This window comes from Ambystoma mexicanum, chromosome 4p (genome assembly GCF_040938575.1).
Source record: "Ambystoma mexicanum isolate Mex_15411 chromosome 4p, UKY_AmexF1_1, whole genome shotgun sequence".
Lineage (NCBI taxonomy): Eukaryota > Metazoa > Chordata > Amphibia > Caudata > Ambystomatidae > Ambystoma > Ambystoma mexicanum.
In genome coordinates this window covers 692,341,855-692,358,519 of record NC_090927.1, presented here as the reverse complement: position 1 = coordinate 692,358,519, position 16,665 = coordinate 692,341,855, and the positions used below count along the sequence as shown (strand labels likewise).

At 47.0% G+C, this 16,665-nt stretch overlaps 1 protein-coding gene across 1 annotated transcript in view; it reads left to right on the top strand.

Moving 5' to 3' along the window:
* LOC138453423 (CD109 antigen-like) overlaps window positions 1-16,665 on the top strand; it is a 1,481,241-nt gene that overhangs the window by 1,286,649 nt on the left and 177,927 nt on the right. Inside the window, exons 26-27 of the mRNA XM_069606256.1 lie at window positions 5,009-5,174; window positions 6,324-6,514. Coding sequence (XP_069462357.1) covers window positions 5,009-5,174; window positions 6,324-6,514 — 357 coding nt within the window. The remainder of the gene's footprint in view (window positions 1-5,008; window positions 5,175-6,323; window positions 6,515-16,665) is intronic.

Sequence of the window (16,665 nt, the reverse complement as noted above, 5' to 3'; positions counted from 1 at the left end):
CTGTTACAGTACACAGCCTCCACAGCATGCCTGGCCACCAGCTCCACATGTGTGCAGTTCACAGCACTAATGACATTCGACATGCCTGCAAGGGTGTGGAAGGCTATTTTCCTGAGATTGACCTTTTCTGCTGTTCTGGGTAGACTGATGTGGTCTCGAACGTGCCGCAGGTTTGCATCAATGACCTGGAACAAGACACAGGTAAAACAGGGTTGCGATATCCCATGCAGCTCCCTGACTGTGTGCTGGTATGTGCCTGTGGCAAGGAAGTGTAGCACGGGCACTACCATGAGCAAGGGGGTTATGGCTGTGCGTATATTTATGAGGCTGACCAGGTCGTCGTGGATCATGTCCGCTATATTGATGATGGTGTACCGGTCTAGCCGGTACATGGTGTGGATTTGCATTTCGCTCAGGTTTAATGGAGTGGCCTTTAAATGAGGGATAGATGGATGTTGGCGTGGTGCAACAGGCTTGGCAATGGGGGTTTGCTGGTCCATGATGGCCCTCCTTCCCCTCAAGCACCTCCGCTGCATCCTCTGCCTCCCTGCCTTTTCAAGTAATAGTCCTGCAGGCATGACCTCCAGCTCCAGTACTGCTACTGCTAGCATTATGGTATTGTAAGGGCTGTGGAAGTGGTGCTTTTGTGTTGTAGCACCGCTCATTTGTACCACCTGTGCTGATTATTTCCACCTGTGGCGTGTTTCTCCACACATGGATCTACTTAATGCCTCGTTCGCGATGCTGGTGTTTCTGGCATCGATTTCACGTTGATACCGGCATGTACATGCCGGTAATTGCGTGTCCATGCTGATCGTAATGTACACTTAGTTACGCGGCACTCCGCAGATACCGGCAATGGTGTTGCCGGATGCGGCAGGTCACTTACGATGCCGGTGATACCAGCATCCTGACTCGTACTGTGCCAATGTAGAAAAAGGTGCCGGTACGGAACTACCCACACCGTTGTTTCCAAACTGGCACACTTGTAATGAGGCCCATGGTGTACCTTTGCCACCCAGTAACACCGCTCAGTCAGGCAGGAACAACCCACCCCTAGAGTGTGGTTGAGTCAGTGTGGACCAAGAGACCCTGGGCTGCCTGCCCACCCAGAGAAACCCTGAAATGCTACCCCTTAGACATGCAAAATAAATCGACGGAATATACATCGGAATGTTTGTAAACAGGTATAAAAACCTAGATAATATGACCATCTTTACCACAGAGACCCGGCCCATCAGGGACAATGGAAGACGATCCACTTCTGGGTCTGTTCCTTAATGGAGTTAACTTCCCTGCCATTACTTTCTCAGAAAAGGATATCCTGGTCCTGCAAGACCTCTATACCCAAATATCTGGTGCACTCCTGCTCCCATCTGATGCTGAATTCATCATGAAAGGTCGTAGTATTCTCTGTGAGACGAAACACCACTGACATAACATGATTGATTTGCAGACCCAAAAACCCCCTAATCTGATAATTTGCTGCATCACTGTATCAAATTTTCAGTAGGGCCCCTCATCAGCGTAGAGGGAGATTATCAGCTTATGAGGCCCAAGTTGAACGCATTTATTTAAGAACCTTTCATGGAGTCTGGCCATCAAGGGTGCCATTGCTAGTGCAAAAAGCAGCGGGCAGCCCTGACTGGTCCCTCTCGTCATGCCCTCCTCACCAGACAGGTGGCCTCCCACTGAAACCCTAGCAGAGGGAGAGGTGTAAAGGAGTTTCAGCATCCCAATAAATCCAGTCCTAAATCCCAATTTCCTCAGTACAGAGAAGTGGAAGGGCCATTCATAAGTCAAATGCCTTCTCAGCGTCTAAAAATATGACTGTGGCCTGTAACCCAGGGTCCAGTGCCACCAGAACCTCAATGATTCTCTAAAGCCCATAGGAAGTGTTCCTCCCTGGCACAAAACCCGAATGATTCACCAGTCCCGGCATCAGCCGGAGAAGCCGATTGGCCAGTAATGTGGCAAATATTTTGTTGTCAATGTTGATGAGGGAGATCGGCCAGTATAACGCACCTTCTTCTGGGGGTTCGCTTTTCTTATGTGAGAGTGGGATTGTCACTTCCCAAGGGGTAGGGGAAAGGAACCAACTGACAAGGATTTTGCAAACATCTGTTGAAGCAGTGGAGCCAGGATGACCGCATAAGCTTTAATTTGCACGATGGGCCCCGTTGCCTTGTCCCCTGGGAGGTCCCTAATGACCAAGAGTATTTCCTCCAGGGTCACTTCCCTATTAAGTGCCTCCCGACCAACAGAGTTGAATGTCCTCTAAGTATTGTTGTATGGAGGCCGCCTCCTCTGTGGCCCGTGAGGCGTATAATTTACTATAGAACTCCTGAAAGGACTCTGCAATATATGCTGTGTCATGCTGGTATTTCCCTATCATGGTCATCAGAGAGAAACGTAATAATGTCTGGGGCCCTGATGGGACGGCTATTCCACCCACCAATGGGGAGCCCGCTGCCCTTCCCAGGAGTGGTTTTGTCGATCTTGTCCAGAAAGGCGCTGACATCTTCAGGGCTTGTGAAGACTGCACTTTTTCGTTGTATACGATGCGCAACTTGGCTACAAAAAGCATGGAGTATTTAATATTGCTGTCATGCAGCCTACATTTCACCCCAGCAAAGGACCTCCTGGACCCCAGCTGAAAAGTCCAGAAAGATCTGGCATCGATTGCTATCAAAGTACAGGTCCCCTTTCTGCCTGGCCTGTGGCAAGACCATATCGCGGTCCCAGTAGTTCATTAGATGTTACATAATGGGGCGCAGGTGAGCCCCCGGCACCGGTTTAGAGGCCGGTATCCTGTGGGCCCTTTCAACAACAGAGGAGAACTCGGCGTCACCCAGCACCTACTTGCATATCTTCTCGACAAACTTCTACATCCTGGTCGTCCAGCTCTGCTCCCGGATGCCCACCAGCCTGATGTTGCGCCGACCCCTTCCTTCCAGGTCTTCATTTTTGTCCACGAATGACTTTACACTGGCCTCCAGGGCTTTAACCTTGGACCCCATTGCATTTGAGGCATCTTCCAGCTCTGATATTCTATTCTCTGCTTCCTCAAGCCGCTCACTGTGCTTATCGTGCCTTAGCTGCAACATATTGACCTTGGTGGAGGGGGCGTCCAGCTACATGCCCAGGCCACCAATGCCAGCTTTAAGTTCTTTGACACCCATATCATGGTCCTCAGTGGCGCCTGCGGGCCTCACCAGAGCCTCACCAGGATATGAGGCCTTCTGCAGGGTCTGGGATTTCCCCAGATGCCCCCCATTTTAAGGACAATGTCTGATGTGTCCTGCAGTTTTGCCCATGGCGGGCAACCCCACCAGAGTCCGGTGCACCCAGCCTGTAACCTTATATGGTGTGGCCAGGTGGTCTTTGCGCAGCTCCGCTGAGGCACCCAGCCAGTGGGCCCCAAACCCCAGCACACGCCAACAGGTGTCCCCACACTCATTCTTCCATACCCTTCGGTCCTCCCCCCCACCTGGGGCCTGTTCCGTGATCAGCGGGCCACCATAGGGGTGCCTTGTGCCACCACCGTGAGCTCCTTTCCAGTCACACCTGAGTGGGCTGTCCTGTGTATTCCAACAACCGCCCGGGCCGGGGCTTCTACCACCCCCAGCCACCAGCAACCATATGCTCAGCAGCCTCCAGTTCCTACAGTCCAGCACATCACAGGGGGCACCACCCACCATCACTGGGCGCCTGTGGCCAACCGCTCCAGAAGACCCCTGGTCCTCCGCCTCCAAGAGTTCGCTGGTAGTGCCCACAGGGCCTCTGGCCTCCTTGTTTCCCTGTGCTGCGAATCCGCTGCACTAGAACCCGACAACAGTGCCACCTGCTGGTCAGGGCCGTGTGACCCACCTGAAATCTTCTCCTGGGGTGTCACACCCCGAGGCTGCCAAAACTAGGATTCAGTTCACTACAGGGTGTCTTGCTGCTTCTTGTGGCGAGTGCACCGCCATGCGGTCCCCATGTCACTCTGGCACTCCTCTGCCACCACGGCCGAGCCACCAGCCACCGCTGTTACCCGTCGGCACAAGGGCCGCTCCCCACTTCTCACACTGCGCCGCGGTCCCGAGGTCACCCACCACAGCTAGCGGATATCTGGCTTCCATCTGTATTTTTTTTTTTTTAACAATTGGTCCCTTTCGCCGTAGCTCTTGAACAGAATTTATGAAACTGGATGTCGGAGCTCACGGAGAGTCCACCTTTCTTGTTGGGCTCTCTTGTGCCACTTTCGAGAAGTCACCATACTATAATGTTGTGCTCGGCTATGCTTAGTTGTTGGGCAATTTTAGACAGTGTGGTTACGCCTTGATGCTAGGTCTTGTTATTCTGCTATATTTGGATAGTCATGCCATAATACTTTTTCTTGCATGCATTGTTTTCATTTTCTTATGTTGTTTTGCTCTGCCACGTAAAGTTATGATATTTATCACCACTTCATTTTTCCCTAAACTATGCTGTGCTATATAATGTTATGTGATGGTTATTTAGGTGAATTATACACCAATGTGAAATGTATACATGCACTTTAATTGCTTTATTTTCATACCTATGCAGAGCGCACAGCTGCACTGAGATGGTTAGAAGTGGAGTCAGCTGGCCTTGCACGCATCACATTTATGTAGCCCATCACATAATGACTGGCTGTGTGTGTGTGGTACGCTTCTTTGCAACTTCTCACACATTACATCACCATAACGTAAATACAGGCGAACACACAGCCCATTCAAATTCGATACATAGCAATGATCATTTCATAACGTCAGAATTGTCTTCTAAACTAATAGTTTCCTTGTTATCCTATGAACTGCCTTATTAAGAGCCCTCTGGAATCACAGATCTCCTTCTCAACGCTTTGAGGCCACGCCCAGGGCCCCTTACAAATGCCATATAATGTAGCATGAGTGACATAATTACTTCCTTGCTTGTTACGACTATAAACTCCTGTTTTAGAATGACTATTCTTTGCTTAAGAAAATATTATTTTCTACAGGAATCGTCTCAGTTTCGATCTGCTATAAACTATCTGGAAGGTAAAATGAATGAAGGTATTACAGACAATTACACCCTGGCAATTGTGACCTATGCCTTGTCTCTGGCTGACATCCCAAAAGCCAAAGAGGGTCTTGACATTCTGAACAGAAGAGCAGAGCAAAAGGGTATGTGACGTAGCGGAAAGTCAACCGCATTTAACATACTTATGAAACTGGTATAGAATGCACTGGTCGAAAACCTGATTAGTCTTTCAATATTATCTTTATGGAAATCAAAATAATATTTGCTGCTTCTACAGTAATCAGGCACCCAAAAGTGTTTTGATTGTTAGGTATGCGGTTTCATGACTCTTGCATAATGTATTTTATATTGTGATTTTTACCCAATCAGCAAAATATATCAATTAAGCCGTACATGTTGTAATTCTGTGAGCTGTGTTATAATTTGTAGCATTTCCGCATGGTGTGAGGGATTTTGCATGAAGACAAGTTTATGAACTGAGATCTTCTAATGGATTCCTTCTTCGTGCCGAAGATTCCTCATTGTACAGATATATCGTCCAGTGCCAGCTATATTCTAAGGTTTTTCAGCCACCAGGCTGTGCCATGTGACTCTTTATCACCTCTGCTCGACTTTGGTGTGCACCCGCTGATGCTGGAAATGATGCAAGGGGCGTTTATATGAAGGTGCCCGATGACCTCTGTTCCTTTTTCCCAAGCACTCATTACACTGTTCAGGAAACCCACATGCATTGTTCAATGTTCACTGTATCATGTCGAACACCAAGGTGGGTGTCAAGCCCTGTGGGGACTGCTTGAGCAGATGTCCATTATCAATGGTCACATGGTCTGTCTTTACTTCAAGGGGGGAAAAACATGATGCAGAAAACTGCAGTTCATGCATAGAATGGCCCCCCTGGGAGCGTGCCACTAAGCTTTGTAACCTCCTCCACAAGTCCGGGAAACAAACTTTCTGTTTAGAAAATGCCATCCATATCGGTCATGTAAGGAAAAAGTTACTAGCAATAGCATTTTGGGACTCAAGGTTATCACCCTAACTCTAGGGTGGCGGTCTCCCTATTTGTGTGTGTATGTATATATATATATATGTGTGTCTTGTGGCATACCAAAAGCACTATTTTGAGTTACCCGTGTGTAAATGTCCTAAAGGAACACAAAGTAATAATATGGCCGTTAGTGTACCATTGCAAATTCATACTGGCTAGTACGAATCTAGTCTTGGAATGTTCATGCTAGACCAGTCTGGCATCAAAACCTGATGTAAAAGATGATGATAAAATGTTCTGTTTACAGGAGGTCAAAGGTTTTGGAGATCATCATCATCTAAACTGTCTGAAGGGTGGCAGCCAAGTTCTGTAGACATTGAAGTAGCTGCGTATGTCTTGCTGTCTCACACTCATCAGAAGCGAGTTGCCGAGGGTTTGCCTATCATGAGGTGGCTGAGTCAGCAAAGAAATCATCTTGGCGGATTTTCATCTACTCAGGTCTGGTTTTTATGATTGGAGGGTTTGATAGTGCACTTTCTTGTAAACTCACTGATATTAAGACATGTTATAGTGAGACTGGACGTATTTCTTTGTGTAAATGTCTGGAAATGTAGAAATTGCACATAATGTGTGTGGAACGTTACCATTCAGGGATGCAAGAGTTTGTTTCTAATGCAGAAACCTAGAACGTGACACAGTCCAGTTTTTGTAAAGTCTCCAAGTTTACTCTTGCTTGCTTGTTCCTAGGTCTTTCCCACACTACTTTTTTACTATCTCCAGAATTACGTCTGTGAACTATTATTGAATATTGTTCTCGACTCACTGCAACAGGTCGATCTGTGACATCCACTGCAATGAGTACACACCCTCTCTTGTTGAGTCTGAAATAAGGTTAATTTTGGAGTTCCTGTTCAGCAAAGATCAAAATATGGTAGAATGGATTTCACAGCTCATGGGGTCAGTGTTATGCACCAAGAGAAGCATCCACAGCTGGTTTCAGGCCAGGCTATTCTATATTGTTCTGCTGGTAACAAATGACCTTTGATTCAATGTAATAATACTCTGAATAGCAGTATGGGTGCCCTCTACCAGAGATCTTTTTTTTGTATTTTTTATTTAGCAATATAGGTCTTTAGCATTAGTATGAAAGTAAACATGATTGGAGCAACAGAGTTTAAGGTCGCCAGCTGTTCCACATCATACAGGAACTCTGTTCACATTCTTGCTTGTCTATAGGTGGGGGCATGGACTGTGCAGTGTAAGCCCTCATGGAAACCTCACAGTATGTCATTTGTATTGATGTGGGAGAAAGCTGTTATTCCTTCTCTGCTTTGTATGCAGAGTGGAGACTGATGTAGGAGACAGGGTGCAAAGAATATAAGTAAGAGTATGCATGGGTAGACCTCCTCACAGGTCCACAGAAGGTGGTAGCCCTCTTTTATTTCTATAGGGTTAAGTTCAAAGGATCACATGGATACCCCCTACCCGAAACCCTGACGCAAGTGTAGGGGATAGTGCCATGGGTTTGTGAAGTCCCAGGTTTCTTTGCATGTGCACTAATCGTAGATCAAAGTACTGATGGAATAAATAGTCTCACTAGTGCTGTAAAAGAGAATCTAGGCCCAAACATGCAGCAGAATTTAGCATGAATCCTCTTCTTCCAAATACCTTTCATTTGCATCATGTGTTTGAGGGAGAGAAGCAACTGGAGTCTGAGCTGAAGCATGAATTAGTCAAAAGGGAAAAAGTGTCCCTGAAATCCCTGGGGGCCCATGCTTCCAGAGCTATAGAGGAGGCTTTACCCGAATATCATGCTACTAAGAAGGAACAAGGTGCATAGACAAGAAAGGTACGCTGGAATGAACCTGGCCCGTCAGACATGCACATCTGCAGCCCATTGTTCTCATTCACTGTTTATGGCTATCGGGCAGTCTGGGTAGCTATTTGGAAGTAATGGTGATACAGGACTAGATTCGAATTGAGCTTGGTTTTCACAGTTACGTGGCTACAGATCACACAGCAAGCGCTTTGGTGGGTTCTAGACATTGCGTATAGATGCGAGATTGGAAAGCAAAGGTGCATGATATAAATTCTGTTTACTTTAGTTTACACGCCTTAACCTGTAAAGCCTATTCATATTACCTGTGTTGGTCATGTTTTTTGTTATTTTTTGCCTTTTTTCAATTAACTGCTTTGTGAAAATATTTGGCCTTCCGTGCTAGATGAAATTATCCTCTTCCTAGTTTGCACCTTAACCATGGATTATGCCATTTTACTTAAAGGGCATACCTGAAGGAAACCACATTGGAAAAATACTTCTTGTTCTTAACATTTTTATTTCATGTACCAAAAGCAAACAACATTACGATTTGACAAAAGTAATACAGTACAAACATAACCAGTTGAAGTAGTGCAGGCGGGCAATGGAACAATCCGGTTATAACAAGCAGAGCAATCATGACCGAAATGTGTGAGAGAAAAGGGAAAAAACACATCATTAGTCATGACACCATGCTTCTAGCATATACAGCAGGACCCCTATATTAGAACAGCTGGTCAACCATAATTACATGGATGAGAACGTATCAGGAACCACATCTCAAAAGCATATCAGCCATAGACATCCAGGAATAGTCCCCATGTATCCGCGTCTCCAATCTGCTTAAAAATGGCCCTCTCATACGTGGACAAGGTCAACAACTAGAACAATATTTCTGGGTGTTCGGCCAATGCGCCTCAGATTCTTTAGCCAAAACAACAATGTTCCTGACTAACCCAGATACCAGGAAGGGCTGGAAGATCTAGTTAGAGGACTTCTCAAGCTATTGTCAGATGTTTTGATTGATTCCGCTTCACACCACTGGATCTTTGATGTCATGAGCAAACAGCATGTAATAGAATTCTCAAGACTTCCTACAATCTCCATTCTTCTCAAAGAACTTGACAAATGAAATGACTTACTGCAAGGGATTTGGCATTTCCCTCAAAGAGGAAAACACTTTTTTGTTCCTCCAGATGAGCCCGGGAACATTGTTAACCCAGTTCTGTTCTTAATACTCCAGAAGATTTCAACGGGAACAGGGGAGTTGACTGGTTCTAGCCCACTTTGTGTGTTCCATTTGCTTCAGAGTTGGCACATGGTGACCGTTAATTTCCTTGAACATGCCAGGGGCTTATATGACCCCTCTTGACCTCTAGTATGCTTATTTGCACGTTCCAGTTATCCCATTGTGCCCATTTTCACCACAATATATTTTCTTAGTCCACCTTCCCCAAACGGTGGCCTCTTGGGGAAATAGAGCACACGCTAATGGTTCAGGAAGTTGCATTTCTAGGATGGAAAAGTTAAGGAGGCAGTTGGGGTCAGGGAAAAGATGGTTAAGGCATCGAAGGGAATGGAGCAGGGACCCGCAGGTGACCTGGGTTTGCAGGGGTGTTCTCAGGACAAGATGGGGGAAATGGGTAGGGGAATGGTATGGGGGAAAGAACAAAGGTTGCAGAGGTGTCCCCAACATTAGTAGAGAGTTGCAGGGGATCAGCTCAACACTGGTGTCTTGCTGCCATGTCAAAGCCGGGCCAAAACTGCTCTGCAAGAAACACCATGAATCCAGTTATTCTACCTTATTAGCATTTTCTGGTATTCTATATAGAAAGCCTGCAACTCCATTTCATTTATGCCTTTCAACCTCAAGCATACCCACAGGGTCTACAGCCAAGGCATGGCTGCCTTGATAAATTGAGTTAACAAAAAGAGAATGTGCACCCATCCATATCTGGATGACTAATTTGTATACTATCCCTCTAGGGTTAAGACTGAACAGGATCCTATTAGTATGCATCATCCTGTGGGATCACAATATGTTAATGACAGGAAGTATAGTTCTGGTTCTGCCATCATCGGACATTGACAGCATAGTTCAGTCTTCTTAGAAGAAAGAGCACTCAGCCTTCCTAGAAGAAAGAGCACCCAAGCTGATGAGCTACCGTGATGCCAAGAAGGAAGTGTACATGCTAGGGATCCCCTCCCAATTGTAGGGTGTAGGTTTGAAGGGACATGTCCCTAATCTTGCTTGCAGCTTTCTATTGTCCAAAAAGGATGTAATCCAATTTAGTACAATAGCCTTAATGGCAAAATATATGTTTAGACCAGTGGTCTTCAAACTTTTTTGGCCAGGGCCCCCCTGAGCAAAATTTGGGCAGGTCGGGACCCCCCAGAAATGCCAAATGGACAGTATATATTGCGCGCCGTCACCTGCTCCCATCAAAGTCGCTGGGCTCCCTCATCCCACTCCTACCCAGTCGCTGGTCTCTCCCCACCCCATCACACACCCAGGGCTCTTCCCCACTCTGCTCCCATCACTATCCCATGGTTCCCGCCCATTGTGCTCCCACCATAGTCCCTCAGTTCCCCCATCCCGTTCCCAACACAGTCTGAGGGCCAGTGGCGGCTGGTGAATCTTTTTTAAGTGGAGGGGCATTAAGGGGAGGTTCGGGGGGGTTTCCCCCTGTGAATTTTTTTTTAAATAATAGGTTAAAATGTTGCATTGTAGAGCATACTTTTAACAAAAAATGGGTAAATAGCCAAACAGTTTGCAATTGTTGCTGGGAGTCCAGGGGGCAGGCATTGATATTTTATTTCTATCGCGCTCGTACACAAGTGTTTCAGAGCGTGACAAGGCAAGGGAGGGGAACAGAGGAGAATAAAACAGCGATCTTACTAGGCCCAGTGACATTGAGAACGCGCAAGTGTGAGGGGAAAAGTGCATGGAAGTCTTTGATAAACGACTGACCCTGAGGGAGTTGGAGGTAGAGGAGTGAAGAGCTCGAGAGGGGAGGTATTTGCGGAGGAATAGCTGAAGGTATTTTGGACCCAGGCCCCAGAAAGCCTTGTGGACAAGGCAGAGGGTTTTGAATGATAGATGTCCGGTAAAAAGATACCATCCCTGTCCCCTGGGCCCCACTGGTCCTAACACAATGAACATGATTATGTGTATATGCAAGGCGCTGCACATTCATACAGCAATCACTCTATCATTCACATGAGCATCCATCACCATACACTCACTCATAACGCATCCATACACATGTTTAAATAAAAACAATGAACATAAACGTACCTTCTGCATTGGCCTGTGTGTGGAAGCTGAAACGGCCTGCTCCAGCTGCTCTGTCCGTATGTGCGAGGAGGCGCAGGAGCTCCCCCTCGGACATACAGACATGCAGTGCCCCAGCCAGCATTTCCAATGAGCTATGCAATGCTGGCGAAGCAAAACGCCCCAGCACTTGCATGGCTCAGTGAGCATGTGCGGCTGGGGAACTAAACTGAACTGTCAAAGGGAAACAGTGTTTCCCTTTGACAGTTCAGCCAGCCCAGGAGCACTCCATTAGCTGGATAAAGCAGCTGAGGGAGTGCTCACTGTTTCACTGGGCTGGCTCCTTAGCTCCTCCATAATGGGTGAGGGGCCACTGGGTGGGCGCCTCTTGCCATTATGGATGAGCCGCCAGGCTCGGACAGGCCTATAGGGCAATGCCTGTACCAAAAATGTAAAATGCTAGTTTGGGCCAATCAAAATGGGCCACCATTTTGGCCAATGTGGACCATTTTGATGAGTTACTTAACTATGCAGTTAGTAATGTTGACCATTGTTGCTGAATATATCACAATTTACTTACATTTTAACACAAAGCACCCCTTTGGGTACTATTGAAACAGTGGGCTTCATAACTACTCTGGCGGTAGCTGTGCCGGTAAAACCGGCACGGCTGCCACTGGAGTTGCATCCGGGTCTGGCACCCGCGAATGGGCAATTACTAGGTCATGCCGAGTTAGGCGGACATGATAATTGCCCTTTCGAAGGTGCCGGTAGATCCCCATTCCCATTTGAGCCCCATATGGCTCAAATGGGAATGGGGAGCTCGGATGCACCGGCACCGTTAATAACGGTGCTGGTGCATCCGACGAGCTGAGGTCAGACCTGGCGGGGGCTGTCAAGCACCCACGAGCACAACTCTTACTATGGCGGAACGGTAGCAACGGTGCCGGTAGCTTACCAGCACCGTTGTTACTGGTCCGCCATAGTAGTAATGAGGCCCAGTCTGTGACTAAAGGAATGAATATCCATTTACAACTGTGGGCCACTTTTTCATTGTTGCCTGAGACAGTTTCATGCTTCAGCCCGCCCATGTGGGCCACCCCTGCCCATTTCATCCAATCTAAAAAAAAAAAAAAAAAAAAAAAAAAAAAAAAAAACTTTTTTCATGCTGAGCTCTCAGGGCCCCCCTGGGATGCACCCGCGGACCCCTAGGGGGTCGCGACCCACAGTTTGAATACCACTGGTTTAGACGATTGAGCAAAGTATCATAATTCACAGTGTTGAAGACTGATTAATCCAAGACAATAAAGATGGCAGGAATGTGATCAAATGGCATCAAAAGCTATTCCAATTTAAGAGGCCAGATTCTGTGTAAAGGATTGTGGGTCTCACTGTTATCGACATTTGTTGCATTGCCATCTTTTCAGAGCTCCTTTTTATGAATGGAGTGTTCACAATAGGGCAGTAGTTTGCAAGGATGTAGATTCCTCCTTATGTTTTTAAGAAGCAGAGAAATGCAATTATTTTATTGAGACGGTGAGGGAAGCATCCAGACTCAAACTACAGGAGCCGATTGTCAGATTTGGCCGGCAGACCGTATGCCCGACACCCCCCGCCCCTGCTGGCATTGGGGAAATGCAGCGCGCCTTCCCAGGTTGTTACAGACATGCTTGCCATTCGCCTTGGCGTCTGGGTGCAGGATGCCTACAGTGAGTGACCTGTTAAAATATTTACCATTACGAATGGAGACGTTCTGACGGACAACATTATCACGTCCACAAGTCCTTTTTTCTAGGTGACCCTTTCATGATGTTTACGTCCATAGATAAAAACATGGAAGAAACTAGTTTCATTGTTCTCGGAATGGTAGTTAGATCTTGCTTCGGACCCGTGCATCCTGTCATTCTAGTTTTTTACTCTATCAAGTAGGTACTTAGAGTAGGGAAGGATCATTCTCTGGAGTCCTATGATCGCCAGGAGCATCATAACTTGCAGTAAGGGCCTCTACTCATTGTTGACTTTGCATGTTCTTCTACTATCAGCCCACCATTTATTGTGTTCTTTATCTCGCCAACTACAGCTCCTGTCCAATGTCCTGCTTGTATCTGAGGGGGTGTGTCCAGTAGCACTCCCGCCTGGGGGAATTTGCCACACAGACTGGTCATCACAGGTCTGTGGATTGGATTCTTCCGCAGAGGAGAAGCACAGTGTCTGTTTCCCGAAAGAACCTGTTCTCTCTGTTTCCCGAAAGAACCTGTTCTCTCGAAGCTGTGTTTGACAGATTGTGAGAACCTATATATCTTTCCCAGATCATGGACACTGTGATAAAAGGCTTAGCTTCTGCTGTCCAAAAATTGCAAGTGGAGGTAACCACATCCCACCAGGAGAACGCAGTCTTGTTCCAGTCTGACTGCTTCACAAACTACTGTGGAACAATTAGTCAAGAAGCCCGCTCCTCTGGCAAACCCATGGGGCTCTGGGTTTGGGGCCTCTTCCTCTCGTTCACATAGCAGACCAGTTCTTGCCCCTGCTACCTTACCAGGATGAGGTGCCTCGTTAGGCATTCCTTCACCCACCATGCCTCCCAAGTATGGATGCGATCCCATAGAATTTAGGTCCTTCATGACACTTTGAAACTTTGTTGCATTCATTTCTTGAATAGACCCCAGTTGTTTATACCTGATCAAGCTTCAGTATCATTTATATTACTTAATATTGAGAAAACAGCCCTTGCATGGGCTACTCAGTATGTAGACGGGAATAGTCAGTTGCTGAATTATTATGCTGGCTTCCTGCAAGCTTTCAGCACCATGTTTGACTGACAATGTACCGTATAATCGGTCAGGAATGAGTTGTTAGATATTTGGCAAGGATCTTGCGATCTACTTTTCTATATTTCCCATTTCAAAGGGCTGATTACCCAAACTGATTGTCCTGAAGATGCCGAAAATCACTATCTTCAGTAAGGGTCTCAAAGAAGACTTAAGGGATGCCCTTAGTCGGGTAGTAGATCTTCCTGACATGTTCTCGGATTTCCTCATGTTAGCCATCCATATCGATCAAACAGCCATGGAAAGAAGGGGAGAGCAATGGTGGTTAGATTACTGTAGAACCATACCTCCCTATGGAGGAACCTGCAATGCAGTTAGAGAGTACAGATGGGCTTGTTTCTATAGGAGAAAGATGAAGACGTCAACATGTGTGTTTTTATTGTGGAGATTGTACTCGTCCAGCTCAATTGTGTACCCAGAGAACACTATTGTCACATGGAAACCCCAAAGCTCAGCCCCAATAGGGAATCAGAGGTGTTGTATTCTTCATTCCCCCCTTAGTGTATGTCCAACCATGCCCAGTCAATCTACACATTTTTTATATGGTAGATTCTCGAATCGCGAAAGTGGGAAGAGGGGTTAGCTTTCAAAGAACTCTCAAGAAGAGCTCTCAAGATATTGTGACTCTCCTGGAGCCTTGTCCTCCCATTGCAGAGCACCCATGAGGTATGGTCTGACTACCTGATGTCTATTCACTACTCAAAATTGTTGAAGTGAACTGTGCCAAAGCCAATTTTCTTCTGTTTTGCCCATGACTTCTATACCTTCTTTACCTTACTGCATTTGTGTGCTGTGAGTGCAATTTCAACTCAAGGTCTGTTTAACAACTGTACCCCTCCACCCTATTATGCATTGCATCTGTGTGCTGTTTGGGAAATTTTAAAATTTGCATGTGCTGTTTGGGCAATTTCGAATCCAGGTGTATTTAACAACTGTACACTCCCCCGCCCCATTCTGTACCGCATTTGTGTGCTGTCTGGGCAACTTTAAATCTAGGTGTGTTTAACAATGGTACAGCCAATTTATTACCCAATTGTTTCTACTGCATCTGTTTGCTCTCCTTTTTGGCTACTAGGCTGCCTGGTGAGTGTGCTCATGCCAAACAGTCTCTCCTCTATCCTCCATCCGTATCTCTCTGCCACCTCTATGGCACTCACTATCTCACCTATCTATTCTAACTGCTTTACCATCACCTATCCTCCTTCCCCTCACAAAGTCTTGAAGGAAAAAATGTAAACGTCCAGACAGATTGTTACTGATATCCTCTTTTCTATCCCCTCTCCAGATCTCTGGACCACTCCTCTTACCTCTACTCTAGCTGCTTTCCTAACCCATTGGTAGCACTAGATGGAAGTACTCTTGGCGGGTTTCACATAATCGAGGTGTATCATTCATGTCTATAGCAATGGCACTATCATGGCTCAAAGGCCTCAACCTAACCTCCTTCTCTTTGACCAGCGCCTGCCGTCCCTCATCAACTTTTTGCTGTGCTTGCTACTCCTTCCTCCTCTCTCGCTGTGCCTCTTTCCCCTCCTCTGACTGGTGTACCACGCCCCTGTACCTTTCCTCAGAAAACCTTCAAAGGCAGAGACCTGCTTCATCTAGCCATGCTTAATGCTCGCTCTGCTATCAAACACTCTGCTGACATCTGCCTCCTACTTGAAGACATTGACCTTGATATCCTCGCTCTTACTGAGACGTGGTTTAATGCCAGCTTGGTCATTGCTTTTGACTCCCTTCTCTCTGATGGCTACAAGATCATCTCTAAGCCCCGCCCTAACCGGTCTGGCGGTGGAGTTGCCCTGATCTTCCCTGAGTGGGTTCCTTCTTCCCTCATACCCAACCAGCCATACTCCTCCTTAGAGAGCCTGGTCTGCAAGCTGGTCATCTCAACTACCTCTTCCCTGGCCATTGCCACTATCTATAGGCCATCTGGCACTATCTCTCTGCCCCTCTCTGAATGGACTAATGTCTCCTCCTCTCTCCTGACATCTTCCTCCAAACTCCTTCTACTGGGTGACTTCAACATCCACCTTGACTCCTCAAGCACGGTGTACACTGTCTTCCGTGACCTCTGCGCCTCCTTCTCCCTCTTCATTCTCCCCTCTGGTCCTACCCACTTGGCTGGACACACTCTTGATGCCTTTATTTGCTCTCTGCCCCACTCGCCACCCCGCTCTCCTGGTCAGACCACTCCCTCCTGTACTCCCACCTGGGCCCTCTCAACTCTCTGACCGCACCTCCCCCAGCTCTGTCAACCTCGTTTACAGACATCCACCCGATGGAACAAGTGTCAGTTGCTACCTTTGCATCCACCTTCATCCCACCCTCTCCTCCCACTGCAGACTCTACCTCTAACTGTGCTCTCAGCAACCTCCTTCTCGCCATCTCTAACACTCTTGACATTCTTGCCCCAGTCATGAGGATCCGCTTGAAACACGCCATCAAGCGTAACACTTGGTACAACTCTGATCTAGCAGACTTGAAGCACAAATGCAGAGCTGCAGAAAGGAAGTGGCAGACCACAGGCTCATCCTCTGAGAAATTGTCCGGTTGCCTTCTCCAAAGGCAATATCACCTCAATATTCTTTCTAAGAAGGGGGCCCACATCCAGGCTCTGGAGCATCCAACAACACATCTGAACTCTTTAAAATCTGCAAGGAACTAGCCAATCCTTCTGCAGTCTCCACCTAGCCTCTTACCTCTCAGGCCCTCTGCACTGCAC